At 44.0% G+C, this 19,030-nt stretch overlaps 1 protein-coding gene across 5 annotated transcripts in view; it reads right to left on the bottom strand.

Moving 5' to 3' along the window:
- Positions 1 to 1,917: 1,917 nt before the first annotated feature.
- The window catches only part of CDC25A (cell division cycle 25A), a 39,983-nt gene continuing 22,870 nt past the window's right edge, over positions 1,918 to 19,030 (bottom strand). For 3 of the 5 annotated variants that reach the window (XM_073329245.1, XM_073329243.1, XM_073329242.1), the window contains exons 7-16: positions 15,661 to 15,780; positions 13,435 to 13,572; positions 12,074 to 12,148; positions 10,144 to 10,296; positions 9,674 to 9,763; positions 9,014 to 9,076; positions 8,818 to 8,916; positions 7,818 to 7,948; positions 7,359 to 7,470; positions 1,918 to 5,081 (exon numbers count right to left, since the gene is read on the bottom strand). In XM_073329245.1, coding sequence (XP_073185346.1) covers positions 4,941 to 5,081; positions 7,359 to 7,470; positions 7,818 to 7,948; positions 8,818 to 8,916; positions 9,014 to 9,076; positions 9,674 to 9,763; positions 10,144 to 10,296; positions 12,074 to 12,148; positions 13,435 to 13,572; positions 15,661 to 15,780 — 1,122 coding nt within the window. In that variant the 3' untranslated portion in view covers positions 1,918 to 4,940. The remainder of the gene's footprint in view (positions 5,082 to 7,358; positions 7,471 to 7,817; positions 7,949 to 8,817; positions 8,917 to 9,013; positions 9,077 to 9,673; positions 9,764 to 10,143; positions 10,297 to 12,073; positions 12,149 to 13,434; positions 13,573 to 15,660; positions 15,781 to 19,030) is intronic. The other 2 variants (XM_073329244.1, XM_073329246.1) reach the window with 2 other exon arrangements.

A 19,030-nucleotide genomic window follows, 5' to 3' on the forward strand; every position in this document is an offset into this window, starting at 1 on the left:
CAGGGAAAGGGTTAATTTTAGTTAGCCTTTTATCTTCCACGGAATTCTCTTCTCCTCCAGCTGATGGAGCTATTTATTTAGGAATATGCTCCAACACCACAAAGCCAGGAAGCTTCAAGTGCCCTCAGACAAAGCATCTAGCTTAAGCCAGGGTTCAGTCCCTCCCTTCACTTTCCTAGCCAGGAAAGTTTAAAAAACTGCAGGGTATGATCCTTGCCAGTTGTCAATTACAATAAAGACACCTAGAATCAGGGTAAAGGTCAATGAGTGAAACACATTTTGCAATTTTACATGAAGTTTCTTCCTGCCTCCTAATTCTATCAAGGCTTGTTTTAGGGTGCCTCCCTTCATACATGCCTTTCTGTTGGCCTTCAAACTCACCAAAATTCTCTTGCAACACTTCAGATTTCAATACAGTAAGAAACGGGGCATTTTTCCTCCTTTGGGTCACGGATGGAAAGTGATGTGAAAGAAAATGTTCACTTTGTATTCAAGGGCTTGCATTATAGCTTCATCAGACTCAAAGCAGCTTTCCACATCAGTTTTGAGAGGATGACAGATGGAAGTAGAACGAACAATTCTTTGCTTTAGTCTACAGTGGATTTGAAGTCACATTACTGTATTTAAGTTAAGCTTTTGATTCTGACCAGCACTTGTTCGCCATCTCAGTGCTATCTGCTGAAACTATTAACATACCTGAATACCGCATGCAAGTGTTCCACTGGGAAAGCATCCAGAGCAAACACATACGCATCTTTGCCCCATAGTGAGTTGTACAATTCTCCTCTCATAGGGTATGGAGACGAACATTAATATCAATCTCTCTGAAGTTCAGACCACTGCTCCTCTTGTCACTTACTTATACAGAGTACCTATAGTATATTAAAAGAAAAGGAGGACTTGTGGCACCTCAGAGACTAAAATTTATTTGAGCATAAGCTTTTGTGAGCTACAGCTCACTTCATCGGATGCTGCTACTCTGAAACCTTATTATATTATATATTAGTTAGCATATTAGTTTATTAGTTCTGCTCTGAGAAGCCTCTAGCCTGACAGCCTCGCAAACAACTTGCGACTGGAATTAAACTGGTTTCTTTTCTTCCTGTGCATCACTGCCAGTAACAATAGCTCTCGAGGCCAGGTTAGGCCCTTATAGGTACTTGTGCAACCCTACACTGCTAGCACTGAAACTGAGTGGAAGTAGGGATGACAGCTCTTCTGGGGCACCAACACAAATAAGATCCAGGCCTCCTTCAGCTGGAATGACTTTGCTGACATAACAGGAATTAGGGGCAAATAAGCTCATTGCCTTTCAAGTTAGTAGACAGGATCGAATACATCCAGGGAGCAGATCTAGTGAGTAAGATGGAGACATTTTTAGTCATTTTGCCACTGAACCGTTCAAAGTTACACTGGAAGCAGTCTTTGAAGTGAAAGGGATTTTGGAAAATTAGTAGAAAGCAATTCCACAATACAATGAGTGTAGTCTGTTTTCAGTGCAGTATGAGAATGCTGTTCCACATCTTATTTCATAGTATATATTAGTATTTCTGCACCAGTCATGGACCAGGACCCCATTGTATAGGTGCGGTACAAACCCAGAACAAAGAGATGGTCCCCAACAGAAAGAGCTTACAATACCAATATATCTGAGGAGACAGATGGATACACACAGTCCAGCAGAGGAGTACAAGAAACAATGACAGCCTAACCATTAAGTCTTTGGTAGGCTTCATGGCAGAGGAGTTTTAAGGAGAGATTTGGAGGAGGATAATGAGTTGGTTTTGCAGATGTTTATAGGGAGCTTCTTCCAAGTGAGAGAGGCAGCATGGGAATTGTCCACACTACACCACACTGCTCAAGGCTCGTAATGATGGAACTACATTGGAAACAAACAGCTTGGATTTTAGGTAGTTTATTCCCTCAGCCTGCAAGAGTCTATTACAGATGCAGGCTGTATTAGTACAGATCCTATTTAGGACCATGTACATCTTACAACTTCCCTCCCACCCAAACAAAATACTCAAACCAGGGTACATACAAAAGAACAAAGTAAGGTATAAAACAAGGTTTTGTATTTCCACACCCTGTCCCCCCCCCAACAAGGTTACATGGAACTCTAACACAAACCGAACACTGCAACTAATTAACAATGTGGTACAGCAGTGTTAAACAGCGATACTCAGCATACATTTAATATCCTGAATACCAGGAAGTTGGGGGTATTCTCAGGAAATACAATGGTAAAGCCACAGATTGCTATAATGGTTATTGTTACACAAGAAACCAAAGGTGAATGACCCTTTTCAAATGGGGGGGAAAAAAACATTACTCAAACAGTCTCCCACCTGCTTTTTTTGGATGTGACTTGGATCTTCACAATTGTTACCGACATGACATTTGTTTGCCATGTTGCACTGGGGGAATGTGTATGTCAGATATGTTGCTAAATTGCCAGCTTTGAGTACATACTGATCACCTGCATACAGTGACGGTAATCATGTATCAGAAGGTAGCTTTAGTCAAATGGATTACTGATTGGATTTCAGAACAACTTTCCCCTTCCCAGATTTAATACTGACACATAATTCAGAAAGTTTAGACTTAAGTCATTTCACTGGGCTTCTTGCATGGTATTTTGTATTAGGAATTTCTGTAAGGATGTGGAATACAACTTCCCTCCTGTTTTTTGATTATAAGTTTGGTAAATCACCAGCACTGATTTAACACTTATTAATCCACCCATAAGAGACTTAACTTTAAAAAAGAATAAAAGCGTTACGTAATGTTTTTGAAACTTAAAGGAATAAAACTTGAACAGTAGACGTTAGGAAATGGAAAACTTAAAAACAAAATAAAACGCCACAAAACCTTTCCAACCCTATACTTTGATGTAAATGCCTTTTTTAATGTTGACCTGAAGGGCACAAGTCAAGCCATCTGAAGCACTTCAGGATTTCTGCTAAGCTAAAAATAAGGGTCTTTGAGAATCTCTGGAAAGTAAGGCTGCTTTCTTACACATAGAGCTGGTTTCACTGATATGTTGGCACATGGGGAAGCAGAGCCATTGCCAAATCAGACATACTAGTCTCGCTGTGCTCAAAGTGAGAGGCAGATCACATGCTAAGTCATTAGACCACAGATGGGCAAACTACGTCCGGCAGGCCACATCCAGCCCGCAGGACCCTTCTGCCCGGCCCCTGAGCTCCTGGCTCCTCCCCTGCAGCCTCAGCGCTCCACCAGCACAATGCTCTGGGTGGCCAGGCAGCACAGTTGCAGAGCCGCGGCCTGACCTGGTGCTCTGTAGCGCCACCAGCCACCGGTGCTCCAGGGAGTGTGGTAAGGGGGCAGGGAGGGTTGGGTAGGGGTCAGGGTAGTCAAAGAGTGGGGAACAGGGGGTTGGATGGGGCAGGAGACCCAGGAGGGGCCATCAGGGGGCAAGAAGTGGGGGGTTGGATAGAAGCTGGGCCACACCTGGCTGTCTGGGGGGAGACAGCCTCCCCTAACCGGCCCTCCATAAAATTATGGAAACCCGATGTGGCCCTCACGCCAAACTTTGCCTGCCCCTGCATTAGACTGCTTTAGCATTTGCTAGACATGCTTTACATGTTGCCAAAGAAGCAACTAGAACAGGTTTAACAATGGCACAATCTCTTGCCATGGGATCCTCTGCTTTGGGTAGCTAATTTCTAGGATTTAGCTCTTTATTTAACTGGAGAACACAAAGCCGGCCTTTGAAAGTTTTTCCTTTTACCAGCATCAACTATCTACTGATGGAGAAAGCTCATTGGTTGCAGGCTCCTCTCTTGCTTTGTCCTTCCAACAAACCCGTTGTAAACACCTGAAGTTAAAAATCCACAGCTGCTGAAGCAGTTTTAGAACAGCTGCACAGCGGGAGGTGGCTGAAGTTTCACTGAGAAGCAAATCAACTTGCAAATGACAGGATAAGCATGATTCCACATAGCCAGGTTCTCTTCCAGATGTAAACCATGATAATACCTAGAACTGAAAGAAGCAGCAATATGCTGCTCCATCACTGCTCAATTTGGCAACGCTAAATACATAATCAGGTTTGCCGCCTGGCATTTCAGAGTTCATCAGAAGCAACCTGTTCTCTGGTTTATGGGAACTGGCAGTAATTCTGCCCACTTTAAAATGATGGTTCCTTCAGATTTAATGAAGCAGCTAAGGAGAAGTTCCTGAAGTTAAAATATAAAATAAAGCAACCTAGATCACAGAATAAATTAAAAGAACATGATATCTGTACAACGAGCAGTTTCCCGTTATACTGTCAGTAGGCTTCCTGTAGGTGTTGCATTTTAGTTGTGTGAAAAGCCTCAGAGAAGCACCACTCCCCATCCCACTTCACTACAGTGTGTTACACTGCCAACAAAAACCAATCAGAGCTGCAGTTGAAAGGAAAGACTTGAGAACGCCATGGTAGGGGTTGCCTGTTAGCAGAAATTAGGTCTCAGTGCAATCCAGATGACTCGCCTGCAGTGGTATTAGCTTCATTTGACTGTACTTAAATAATAAAATAAGGCATAGTTTTAAAACAGGCACTAAAATAATCTCACCATTAACACTTACACAGCACATGCCAGCTCAAGCCACCGCACCTACAGTAGGCTGTTGGGTAGCTGTTTCTATGTATGCCATAGAAGAGAATCCATTTCCATGAACCATGTTGTGGAAGGCATACAGAAAAGTCATCTTTGCAGTCAGCATGCAAATCACTAGGTCAACAGGAGCAGCATGGTGAATACAAGTGTTCCATATTGTTTCTCTTATCACTTCCAGCAAGACTGACAAGAATGCAAAGTTGTCCATGGAGTGAGTTGGTGCATGATAATCATGACCAAGGAACAGATACTCTTCTCCCCTCTCACTTCAGTTTTCCTACATGGTGAGCAGTCTTCCGCTGCCCATCAATACAGCTCTTAGAGTTTCTTCAGGCGACTGTACAGTTCCCTTTTGCTCTTCTCACCTGCCCATGTTCTACTTTTCGTGCGGAACCTTTTCAAGTCTTCCTTAAAGTCCTCATGGTGCATGGGGCGGTAGCTTTGGGGTTCACAATAGTTCTAGGAAAGAGAAGCTGGTTTCACATCAATTTGTCATTGCTTCATGTACAAATGACATTCCTATCTGAACCCTGTCAGACCCCAGGTCCCAAGCAAACAAGCTCATGCTTACAACCTTCCATACAACTACCCAACCATCCTATCACCGTGGCATCTAGAACCAGGCCCCAAATTGCAATTTAACAACTGGTTAAGGTGGTTTAAGTCAACATGCACAAACTGAACTCATCATTCAGCTCTACTTGACATCTTTCTCCTGAAGATGGCCCGGCTTTGAGAGAGCTGACAACCTTATATTCACATTGTTCCCATCCGAAAGCCTCTTCCCAAGAAACACTATTCCCACCAATGAAACCAACAGAGCACAGCAACACTACACAGCCATTTAGGAAAGAGAAACAGTGTCCACCCTGTGAGTGTAGGAGAAATTTGGCTAGGACACCAGTCTTAAGTGGAACTTACAAAATACAAAGAAATGGATTTATTTGCAATAGAAAGGCTAGGAAGGGGGGAAGGGAGCACGGTTGGTTTACTTTATTTTTAAAAGAACACTCTCCTTGCCTATGCTGGAATGGTATGGAGAGCTAGCTGGAGAACTGGTAGAATAAGGGCATGGCACCAAAGAAATGGAACCTGATTGAGATGGAAAGCAATTTTTATTCAAACTTTTAAATGCACTAAGGCAGAAAAAGCGGTAAGAGATTTAATATCACCCTTCAAAATAAGGGCTGAGCATACCCTGAAGAGCCCCAGCAAAGACCAGATTTGACATTTCTGATATTTCTAATGTAAAAACGAGCTGAGAATCTATGGGAAAAAACTCAAGCTTTTGATCATCATACAGCGTCAGACAATGACAAACCCATGTTTCTCCTTTGTTCTTGCTTTCATGAAGAATATCATGGATTTTAAAACTACAAAAGGTCAATTTTATACCTCATCCAAGAGACATTGGTGAGTGCCAGAGTGACTATAATAGGTAGCTTTGAGGTGTTGAGAGGGTTTAGGCAAGAGCCTTTGTGACGCATGGCTAGAAAGGGTTGAACATCCTGCATAATAAATAACCCTCAAAAGACATGTGGGGAGATAATGTTTGTGTTTTTGTATATTTATATATGTATGACTAGGGTCCACAATGTAATCAACAGTCCCTGTTTATGCTGTATTCTGATATCATTTAAACAAATTGTAAACATGGGATATCTCGGTATTCATCTCTCTTTGAAATATACTATGAATGGGGGAGGAACAAGCAAATGGCCTTATGTTAATTTGTATAGCTAAGTACTGGTGATGGACCTCCTTCAAAGTCATCCTAATTACCTTTTGTTCCCTGAAGAACTCCAGCTTGTCAAAAGACATGGAATTGTACAAAAGATCTTTGGATCCTATTCTGTCATCCCAGATCTGCTTAAGCTTCATCAGGGGAAGTTTAAGTTGCAAGACTGAGGTCCCAGTTATGCTGGTATGCCGTGAATGAGAGATTTGGACATTGGACTATGACCTATGAACTGAATTCTATAGGAACTCTTTGCAACTGCAAAGCTCACCAACTCTGCTATGAATCTAAACCTCAATGGATTGAACTCATGTCTGTATGTTCATTCATTTTTTAACCATACTCTCTCTCTCGTTTTTTTAATAAATTTTAGTTTAGTTAATAAGAACTGGCTGTAGCATGTATTTGGGTAAGATCTGAAACATTCATTAACCTGGGAGGTGATGTGTCCGATCCTTTGGGATTGGTAGAACCTTTTCTTTTATATGATGAAATAAGATTTTCAGAAATCATATTTGACCTGGGTACCTGGAAGGAGGCCTGAGGCTGGATCACTTTAAGGGAACTGTGTTGTTTGGACTTCTGAGTAACCAGTAAGGTAATAAAGAAGCTGTTTTATGCTGGCTTGGTGAATCTAAGTATTGGAATATCCACCAGCTTTTGGGGGTTTGGCTGCCTCATTCTTTGCAGTTCACCCTAATTGAGTGACCACAGCTGGCCCCCACTAGGACCCCGGTCACAACCTTTATTGCAAAAACTCCTCAAATGGCAAATTAATCATAGCAATCAATCTAGTCTTGTAGCACAGCAAGACCACTATGTACAAAAGAGCAAGAATCAAGTATAGTGCAGTGAAATACTCTTCATCTGTTCAGAAGCACAGTTGAAGCCCTATAGCTGAATTTAGCTGGAGAGAGAGGCATTTCTTCAATGTTATCCCTGTTGTGAAGAGTGAAAACAAAAGGGCAATGAGAAGTTAATAAATGAGCGATCCTTACTTGGCATCTTAAGAAGAAGTCCTTATAGCCCCCCTTTAGCACATAGAGCTCTGGATAATGCAGGTTGGGGTACTCGTTCCCCAGTCTGTCTCTCTCTCTCACAAACCGGCACCTGGAATAGGGACAGAAGTTAAAACCTACAAACCTGAGTTTAGAAAGGAAGTTATATTTGCGCAAACCACATTCCTAACCTGTGCCTCCCGATACTCCAAGAACAGAGTACAGCAGCCAGTCATCACCTGTTAGAAACAATTGCTGTACTGTCTGACAAATTCTGAAAATAGTTGTCTATCAGGAACGACAAAGCCACCGCCTACTACAGGAAATTGCGTAAGCGGTTGACACGCTGCTATCTAAAGTCTTAAGCCACCTTCAAAAGCTTACTAGTAACAACTGTGTCACTAGCACAGCTGTGGGGTTCCAATCCCAGGATAGGTAGGACCATGCTCAGATACTCACATTCGGGGACCCCGCTCTGAGGAGAACTCACAGTGGAATACTATTATTACTCGTTTGTTCTCTGATGGCATGATAGGCTTCTTCAGCAGGAAATCCTCCACATCCTCTTCCATGTGGAGGTTTACAGCACCCTGGGAAGGCAGAGTCGCAACTGAGCATACAGCACAAGGTAGGAGGGGAGATGTAACAAAGCCACTTCTATCTTCTTGTTGAGCACAGTTGCTTTGCTGTTTACACTCCTTGGAGAGCAGTACTCTCTGCTGGAAGAGCTCCCGTTCTTGTGGTCACTTGGGTGACTGCACAACGTCGGTAGGATTTAGGATTTAGCTTTCCACCTCAAAGCACAGGGCTCTGTTGAACTGCTTTTTCAAACTAGCCAGCTTACTCAAGCAGCACCCTTCAGAATAACTGCTCACATGTCAAAGCTTGTGTAAGAGAATAACATCATTTCTTCTACAGCTAGAATATTAACATTTAGTTCAAGTAAACTGAATGTCCGATTAAGCTACGGAAGTTTTTAATATCCGTTTCCCGAGAGACAATAGGTACCCTAACACTCTGATTCTTCTACAGAGAAACAAGTGTACGGCCAGTCCTCTACAATTGCCCTACACTTCCCATTAAGGCACTCCCTGCTTCCAGCCAAGGAGAGCTGAGTGTTCCTCCCTTCAGAGGGAAAGCTAATCCAGAGATCACGAAGAGTGAGCTTCGTCCTAAACAATTTGTACAGCACACAGCACAACATGGTCCCAATTGTGTTTGGGGACTTTGGGCAGGGCTGTAATATAATTTTAAATACAAGATCAGACACCATCTCCTTAACCTGAAGGGGCAACAAAAGAAAAGAAAAAAAAACCCTCAGCAGCCAGCCTTCCCTTGGATTTTCTCATGAATAGTTAAGAATGAGCATCTTTAAAGATACTTCCCAGTGCTCCCTGATTTGCCCAAAGGGTAGCCATACATCAGACACCTATACATTTCTCCTGCAGGGTCACTGTACCTTGATATGGCCTCCCTCATATTCATATGGATATCTGCAGTCAATTATCACACACTCTTTAATGAAGCTTGCAAACTTCCCAGTCAGCACAGATACAATCTGCACAGAAAAAGAAGATTTCAGGAGTTTATCTTATGTGCTACATGAGTTTGCTTCCTTGTAAAAAGCAATTTCTTACTGCCGCTGGGATACATACCATTTCTGGGTCAATATATTTTAAATCTTGATGCTTCCCATCTACAGTGTGGAAAAGGTAATCCTAAAAAAGAAAACAAAGGCTAACTCAGACTGAGGAAATCCCATTTATGACAGTGTAAACCATACATCTCAGTTACAGAATGTCTAGTTATTGATTTTATAGCACCCACTAGTATAACTAGACACTCAGATCAGCAGAGGCACCTGCCCATTATTTATTTTATTATTAATTTGGCATAGGCAATCTGGCTAAAGCCAAGCCACATCGTTCTTAATAATAGTCAAGGCATGAAGACTTCCAGGAAGTTGAGTCATTTTGCAGTCCTCCATGTGTGTCATGGTTTGTGGCTGCCCACACTGACATAGTAGCCAGTCTAAAACTCCACCCACTCACAAGACCTTACAATCTAAAGAGGCAGAGGGAAAATGGATGCAATTTTAACAGTTTGTAGGGAGTTAGAGAATTATGAATATTGTGGGAAAGGATTGAGAATACCTCACAAGGGTGAGGAGTTAATTAGTAAATGATTGTTAAAGTACTTTAGTGCTTAGCATTTATAGAGCACTCAGACATGCACTGTTGGAGCAAGAGAGAACCTGACTTGGGTTAGTTTGACACACAAAGATGCTATTAAAAAAAAAAAAAAATCAATGTTACCTTTGAGAAATCGCCAATAAGATTTCTTTGGTCACTGTCCAAAATGCTCTCAATCTCTGAGGATGACTGAGTTCTAATTAGTTTCAGACTCTACAGGAACAACAGTTAGAGAAGATTGCTGAGTAACAATGGCCTATTATCCTTTCCCACAGAGAATCAATGCACTTCACTAAGAGTGGACACTAACATCAATTGGTATATATCATAGAACACCTAAATCCTGGCCTGCCACACCCTCAAATTTATTTTCACTTGGGATCACAATGGAAGACCTGAGCTTAAGCCCACCTAACCCATCCTCTAACGTCATGCATTAAGAGACTACAGCTTGTCAGACGAACAGTTATCTACCTGGAAGATCATTGTTCTCTTGAACATCCTTATTATAATTTATAAAAGAATTGGATACCTAGCCTCACAAAATGAAACTGATTAGACAAGGGTTAATGTCAGATTATTAGGCCACCAACCATTGCTTCTTCAGAAGTTGTTCCAGGCACATTTCTCCTCCTTTTGCTGTTTCCTGGAGAGGTCTCTTCTTGGGACCTTTCCATTCTTTTCAGGGCAGTCCTAGCCACACCACTGGGCAGAGATGGTGATCCAAACAATCTGCACCGTTTAATCTGGAAAAGAAGCAGAGAAAAATTAGACACTCCCCCCAGCCAAGGATGAGGTTAAAGTCTAGATCAGTCTCAAACTTAAAGTTTCCTGCAAACATGTTTATAGAAGATTTCATTAGAGCATGAGTGGGTGTTGGACGGTCACTGCAAAGTAGCTGAGACATAATTTGGTGCCACAGCCAGCTGACCTCTTAACTTCAATACTGGGCCATATATTTAGTTGCCATGCAAGAAACCTGGGTCCTAATCACTGTTCTCCCAAATTTTTTTTAATTTTTCATGTGCAGAATGAATTTTATGTGCACCAGTATGGAGGTGATGTGTGACACATGACCTTCATATTGGTGCACATAAAATTCATGTGGTGGGGATGGGGCTGAGGGGTTCGGAGGTGGAAGGGGGCTCGGAGGTGGAAGGGGGCTCAGGGCTGGGGCAGAGGGTTGGCATGTATGGGGGGTGAGGGCTCCAGGTGGGGGTGCAGGCTCTGAGCTGGGGCTGGGGATGAGGGATTTAGGGTGCAGGAGTGTGCTCCGGGGCTACGGCAGGAAGGAAGGACCCCCTCCCCCCGGGGCCATGGGATAGGTGCCCCTCCCCCGGCAGCAGCAGGTCCTGGACGCGGCTGAGTTGGGGCTGGGGGGGGAGGGGGAGGGGAGGGAAAGGGGCACCTAGGCCATGGCAGGTCCGGGCCAGGGCTATGTTCGGGCCAACCCTCCCCTAGCAGGTCCAGGGCTGGAGCACCCACAAAGAAAAAAGTTAACGGGTGCTACACATAAGCACCCACTGGCAGCCTAGCTCCCCCTCCCCCCAGCACCTCTCATCTGCTGGCAGCCCCACTGACAAACTCCTCCCCCTCACTCCCAGCACCTCCCGCCTGCTTCGAATAGCTGTTTCGCAGCATGTAGGAAGGGAGGGAGAGGAGCAGCGATGGGGCGCACTTGAGGGAGGAGGTGAGGAAGAGGCGGGACAGGGCAGAGTGGGGTAAGAACTTGGGGGGGTGTTGAGTACTCCTGGCTAGAGGGGAAGTTAGCGCCTATGAGTGCCCCTCCCCCAGCAGTTGGGGCTGGGAGAGGGGCGCCCCCCCCGGCCACGGCAGGTCCCAACTGGGCGGGTTCCCTGAGTACCTGCGCAGCATTACAAATGCTGCTGTGCCACGCTGTTTGTAGGGATCCTAGGTCCCAATGTTGGTCTCTTGCTATGCAGGTTTACCGAGTTTGGGGAACACTACAAGAGACACATGCTCTGCCCTTCGGGTGAGGGAGTGTTTTGTAGAGCTTGACAGCAAATCCTCTGGCAGATTACAGAACTGAGTTGATGGACCGTGAAGGGAATCCAGACTTCAGCCTTAAAAGATGGTGGCTGGAGGCATTACAGATGGGTGTACGCAGAATGGGTTGGAGAGACATTTGTAAGACTCTGTTTAGGATGCAAACTTTGGACATCTCGCAAATTGCTGAAGCTTTAAATCCTATAGACACTGTCCTACTGTTTCCAAATGCTACAAAGACAGAACCCTCTAGTCATTAGGCAGGCTAAGGTTAAGAGCAAACATGTAGGGACTACCATGCCCTGGATCCTGAGAGGTACAGGCTCAATGTCGTAATTATGGTCACATGTCTCAAGGGCAGTTTTCGAAAGCCATATTAGCAAACATATGGCTTGAGTGTACAAGGGATGCCAACTAAGAGTAATGATTTAATCTGTATTTAATAAGGAATTTCAATGGTCTAGATGGCCTTTTGAAAGAGATGCAAGTTTCATTATGTTGGGATGGGACACTTACGTAGTTGTCTGCTTTTCTCATGACCAGTGGAGCCGTCCAAAGGCTTGCCACACCAGATGGCATCTCTTCATTGTTCTGAGGAAGCAGAAAGTTCTATCACATTTCAGGAGAACACATTTTATCATGGACAGTGATTACACAACATGTCTAAGGCTTTTGCCCAGCTCAAGCAGCCATTTAAATTTAATGCAGGTGACAGAACAGTTCTTTGGGATTACTTATTCATTCACAACTGGGGGAACTACCGTTTATCTGGTAATTCTTAGATTAGCAGGAACTCCAATCTAATGAAGACTAGGATACTGGAAAGGCAGAGTCTTAAAGCTGTTGTAAGGGAAGTTACAGCAATTGATTCATTTAGCAAAAACTCCATTTATGGTTTTTAAAAATGTTACTTTACAACTTTAAGAGTCTCCTGCTCTCACGCATTCAAATAGGAACAGCATCCTGTTTAAGCAAAGGATTGCAAAGAAGGTACATCCAATTCTGGGCTTACCAATCATGACTCCATCCCCAGAAATATGGCTTCTCCATTAAATACCCCACTGTAGACAGATTTTTTTTCCTTCCCACTATTTCCTGGGCATTCCCCAGTAAATTGCAATGTAAGTATTTTATCATCAACATAGGAACAGCAGCAAATTGTCTCCATTTAACTGCTACTGTCTGCTGGTGAGGAACTGAAGTGACAAGGTCTACAGTCTACTGTTAGAAGCAGAAGCATAACATTTCTGTAATTCTATGAAAGGCAATAAGAGGTGGAAAAGACTACAGCTATGTCTATGCTAGCACTTTTGTTAGTAAAACACTTGTCAGTCAGGAGTATGAAAAAACCCACCCCCACGACGGACACAAGTTTCACTGACAAAAGCACCCGCGTGGACAGTGCTGTCAGCAGGAGACGCTCTCCCGCCGACATAGCTACCACCACTTTGGGGTGGTTTAATTATGCCGGTGGGAGAACTCTCCCCCACCAGCACAGAGTGGCTACATGGGAAACCGTACAGCTGTGCTGCTGTAAGGTCTGTAGTGTAGACACGGTCTACAGCATTAAGTCCTCTTGGAGGATCATCTGCAATTACCAACTTTTTGCCTCTTGTGATGAAAAAATTCTATTGTTCTATCTTAGTTATTGTAGTTACTCAACATAGATGTTCACCCTGGACAAATACCATTAACAGATTGTTGATGGCCCTACAAGGCTTAACTAGAATTTACATTACTATGGTCACTTAAAAACCTGCATCAAGACTCTGCACTCAGGACATTATGTATACACATTACTTCTAAATAAGTGTTCAGTACAGACACAGGAATGCTGTCCCCTGCAAGCATAAATCAACCACTCCCCTTTCACGTACCTTCAAGTCCTCCCCATCCAATATATCTAGGAATCCATCATCTTCTTCCTCAGTGTCAGGGGAAGTTAGAGATGATTGCTGTATGAAAGCAGGCCTATAGTTTCCCAAGTCACCTTCAGGGGCTTCACCAGTGGGAAACTGGAAAGAAGACATTTTGGTTGAATGGCAGCCTCCATCCAGCCCTTTATTCTGGGGATTGTGTGTGATACTGACAGGCCAGCAGGTCAGAGCCATAGGCCAATTCACTTGTGTGTGAATATCAAAGAAATGTTAAGTGTACTAGCATGCACAGACCAATTCACTGATGTGTTAATAGGTATTGTTTTCACCTATCCATACCCTGTTGATTGCTATCACGTTACATTTGTATATTCCTGTACTTACTTAATCATAGATCAAAACTGAGTGTTAGTATTCAGATGAGAATTTACTTGATGTGTAAACTTCATGAAAACTAATGAAGGATTGTTATGTGCCATTACATTATAATTTACATAGCATATATCCTGGTAATTAAGTTTACCCATCAAATGCAATTGGACCTTTGGAAATACAAATGAAGAAGGTTGCTAACTTCAAAGCATGGGTCATTATGTTCCACAATGGAAATTCAGACTCAGTATGCATTTAGTCAAAGCAGAAGTCCATGCTGTGAAAGAAAACACTTGCCAGATGGCTTTCAGTGGAAAGGAGCTATAAGAATGGATCCAGGGAATAAGACTGTCTTTGAACTATTTGGACAATCACAGAGAAGCATTCCAGATGCAAGACAGAGATCCCCAAAGTTATTCTGGGTAACCTTGAGAGATTTATGGAAGACTAGCAGATTATTACATCTTTGCTTTCATTTTGGACTTACAAACTTAGACTCACCTGTTAATGTATTTTACCTGCTTTAACCTCTCAATAACTTCATTTATTTTTCTTAGCTAATGAATCTTTAGTTAGTTTACTAGAGAAACTGGCTGCCAGCCTTGTCTTTGGTGTGACATAGAGAGTATCCATTGACTTGGGGTAAGTGACTGATCCTTTGGGGTTGCAAACGTGGTGTGATTTTTGGTTTTAATAACCTTTTATCACTAAGATCAGTTTGTGTGGCAAACAGGCTGAAAGGTCTAAAGGGACGGTCTGTGGCTCCATGGTAACACTGGTATAGTGATCCAGGAGTGCACTTTTGTTACTGTCTTTGTGAAATCTAATTATAGAATATATCACCAGTTTGGGGTGTCTGCCCTATTTTCTGACCTGAGATTGGCACTCACAATTGTGAGCCACTCCAGACAGCATGACACTATGGTCTCCCTTCTAGATGACTAGGAATACTGGTTCTAGCAGCTAAGGCAGTGCCATTCCTTGAAATGGATTTACAGGAGTTGTTCACATGGTCACCCCACCTATTCATCAACTGGCTTAGGCAGCTCCAAACCTGGCTCTGGTACTGTTATTTGGCCAGCAGAATGGTGAAAAACTTCATTGCTAGTTTTTCATTAAGGGATAATCCTGCATTCTGGAAAATTATACAATCCAGCACGTTTGCAAAGAGGAGCTCACTTCCAGGATGGTGCAGAGAGAGGAGGTCTCAGTAACAGGAGGTTACCCAAGTCTCCAGGTTTTGTGCATGCAGCCAGGAGACTTTCAGAAAGAAGAGGGATCACCATAGTTAAGTAGTAGATGAAAACCAAAGTCCCCAATTCCCTGCTTCTATATAGTGGTCTTGGCCCCTTTCCTGGCCAAGCAACAGAACTTGCCATAGAATAGTACTTCATCCCTATATTATAAATGCAATTTTATTCTTTTAAACGCATCTAAATTTCAACACAGCTGTCTGCTTCACTGCAGAACCAGCAACACAACAAAAAGATTAATCCAATCCATGCTTTGTTAGACATCCACGCTCACTTGACTTATTGCCGTTTAGCTCAAGTTTCATGAAGGATTATAGTCAGTAACTACTTGTGGTGTTTTGGTAACACCCCTAGCTGATCTCCCATATTCAGGGTACAATGAGATTTTTCCCAGCGTTAAAGTCTGAAAGCTGGGTGGACTTTTTTTTCCCAGCTCAGTGTGTTATCAATAAAGATGAAGAAAGTAGTCGGTGCTTCTTCCCTCCCCCACTCCCAGAGCATCATGTCTCCGGACCACCGCTTCAGTGTGCTTTTTCTCCTAGAACCAAGCAAGCCTACGGCTAGGCAGAGGGTTCGTTGCCAAGGACAGCCTGATACATACCATCCGAGCTGGGGCAGAGTTCTGTCTTTGCCCAAAAACATCTTTTCCATCTTCAAGGGAACGGACACGCAGACAACTACGAGAAGCGGGCCTGGTTGGCTTCTTAAACTCAAAGGACTCCTTAATGAAAGGGAGCAAGGCAAGCATTTTATCAAACCAACGAAGCTTAGAGGTTGAAGGGCCCATTGCACAGAAATTTTACAGCCCCCTCTTGGACTCAGCTCCCTGCAGTCCAAGGGAGTAAGTAAATCTTTCAGCATATGTGCATTTCCAAAGGAAAGTTGTTATAATAGTGATTAATATAGGAGAATTAGACCTACTTTCTCAGAGTATCCTTTACAGTCAACTATCAGCCCTGCACCTATCAAACTTTCCAGCAAGAGTCTTGTCTAATCATTTCAAAGGCAGCCAGATCTGTGCCTAAATCACTAGAATGAACTTGCTGTTGTGCGACAAGCTGCGCCCTCCTCCCATTACTCCTGAGAATGACAGATAGATTTCTGCAGAAATCTGAGTCCTTGTAAGATTTCTTCATTGATCAAATTCACAGCTAGTTGGTCTGTAATGGAGTTGGACTCAATAGCCCCAGACAAGTTCCTTAATCAAGTTCCTTAAAGATTTACTCACTCAGTTTAATGAAATCACAGATGTTTACAGTTTGATAATTACAACCTGACAGGTCAATTGTCTGGTGAGGTAAGGGAAAGCCTTGAAAGTAAGAGGGATGACAAGGTAGTAGGTTTGGACTCTAGATCCTCAGCGAAGGTAGGATGCCCTAATTAGGTTAGGGCCCATCCCGCACAGACTAGTTTCGAGATAGGAACATCCCTAGCAAAGAGCTGAAGTGGTCCTAGAAAAATCCTCCATTTTAATAGGGCACAAGAATTAGGGAGCATCCATCTTCCCTTTCCAGTTACCCTCACCTCTCTATAGTTCCCACCCACCCAATCTCCCCCTTTCTTTCATCAGAATATAGGTCTCACATCCACCTCCTCCCCCTCACTTCTGGTGACATTTGCCCCAGCGGGGGCCCTCCTCCTATCCCCACCCTCACACCTGTCCCGTCGCATGCTACCATTCTTACCCTGACACCCATCTCCTTCCTTTTGCTGTCTGTTGAATACTCCTTCCAGCTCTAAAAAGATCTGTGAAGCAAAGCTTGTCCCTTCCACCAACAGAAGTTAATCCCAACAACATACTGTTGTGCCAACTGTGTCTCCCTAACAAGATCTGTCATTCACAACCTCTTCATATCTCTCCCTCCAGCTTCTGGCTCTCCCAGAACCCTTCATCTGATGCTGCCTCTGTAGCTGCGCTCTTAGGGCTTGTCTACATTACCGGCTGGATAGAGGGGCAGCGATCGATCCAGTGGGGGTCAATTTATCGCATCTAGCTGAGCACTCTCCCCTCGACTCCGGTACTCCACCAGGGTAACAGGCGCAGGCGGAGTTGACGGGGGAGGGTCAGCCATCGACTTACCGCAGTGAAGACACCACGGTAAGTAGATCTAAGTACATAGACTTCAGTTACGTTATTCACGTAGCTGAAGTTACATACCTTAGATCGATCCCCTCACCCAGTGTAGACTAGGCCTTACAGAGGGCTCTTCTCTTACCCAACCATAACAGATCAGACCCTGGTGGGGGTGGGGCTTCTCTCCAGTTACTGCCACTTTAGATCCCCTCCCCCCCCGATTTCAGCATCACTGTATCTGGTTCTTCTACCCTTCTATGTTGCTATTATTTTCCATCCACCCAACTCCTCCCCATCAGCCTTCCTCTCCAATTTCAACTTTGGCTTTCTCTCCTTTATTTCCCCCACTCATCCTTGGTGACTTCAGCTTCCATGCTGATGACCCATCTGACCCTCTAGCTGCACAATCCTTCACCTAGAGCTCTTTATTCAACCTGGAGTCCTGGTTCAACTCTCCCACTCACCAAAAGGGCCATTCACTTGACTTGGTCTTCAAGAGGCACTACCCTCGATGATCTCTGTTGTGGAGTTCCCTCTCTTCAATCACCACCTGATCTCTTTCAGCACACCCATCAGCCTGTGCCCTCTCACACGGCCTTACTGTGACTTCCAGTCTATCTGCTCTCAGTCCCCTTCTCTTTATAGTATTGTTGTCCTTCTCCCCCATCACAAGGTCTATCCTGCCAACCTCCAGCTCTGGCTCACCTTCAACATCCATTTCCTACACTCCTGCTCTCATGTTGTGAAAATCTTCAGCAGAAATTCTGGGACCAGGCTGACTTCCTCTCTTACAAGTTTGTTCTCTCCTTCAGTTCTGCCATCTTCCTAGCGAGACCAATCTAATTCTTTAACTTAACTGAATCTCACACGCACAATCCCAGCTGCTTTTTCTACCACCTTTGACTCATGCCTCAAACCCTCCCATCCTCCCTCCACTTCTCTGCACAGGTTCTTACTGACTTCTTCCAAGAGAAAACTGACAAGATGTGACATGGCCTTCCTCCTCCCCTCACCTTGCCTTCCTGTCCCTGCCTATAATTCTCCTTCTCCCCAGTGAGAGGCAAATGTTTCTCTCTGTTCTCCTCCTCTAGCCCCTCCACTTACCCTAGTGACCCCAATCCATTTTCTGATGTCCCTCACACCCACTCTCAATCCTTACCTACATTCCTCCTCAACCTCTCACTCTCCTCTGGCTCTTTCCCCTCACAAAAAAAACATACTTTAATCTCCTCCCATTTAAAAAACACCTCATCCTTGACCTAACTTAGCTCTTCAGTTATTGTCTCAGTTCTCATCTCTTTCATTCCTAAGCTCATTGAATGTGCTGTTTACAGTCGACATCCAGAGTTCATCTCCTTCAAATCCATCCTAGATCCTCTCCAGTCTGGCTTCCGCCGCTTGCACTCAACTGAAACTGCTCTCATCAATATCTTCCTGGCCAAGACTCAGAACCTGCACCCAGTTCTCCTTGACCAGACAGCTGCCTTTGACACAGTCAACCATGCTCCCCCTCTTGAAATCTTGCCCCCTCTTGGCTTCCGTGACTATCCACTCCTAGTTTTCCCTACCACCTCTCTAATCATGTCTTCAGCACATCCTTTAGAGGATCCTCCTCATCCACCTTCCAATTTCTGTGGCTCTAGAGGGCTCTCTCTTTGGTTCCCTTTTCTTCTCCCTCTACATCTTATCACTGGGTAATATCATCCACAAATTCAAATACCATCTCTATTCTGATGGCTCAGATCTACCTCTCTGCTCCGGACCAGTCTTCTTTTGTCCAAAGTTAAAATCTCAGCCTGATGTTTTCCAGGTGAACATTTCACCATCAACTCAAGCTCAACATGGCTAAACCAGAGCTCTTCCCCCAACTGCCTTCTCAATCACCATGCATGACTAC

Source organism: Lepidochelys kempii, chromosome 2 (assembly GCF_965140265.1).
Source record: "Lepidochelys kempii isolate rLepKem1 chromosome 2, rLepKem1.hap2, whole genome shotgun sequence".
NCBI classification, from domain to species: Eukaryota; Metazoa; Chordata; order Testudines; family Cheloniidae; genus Lepidochelys; species Lepidochelys kempii.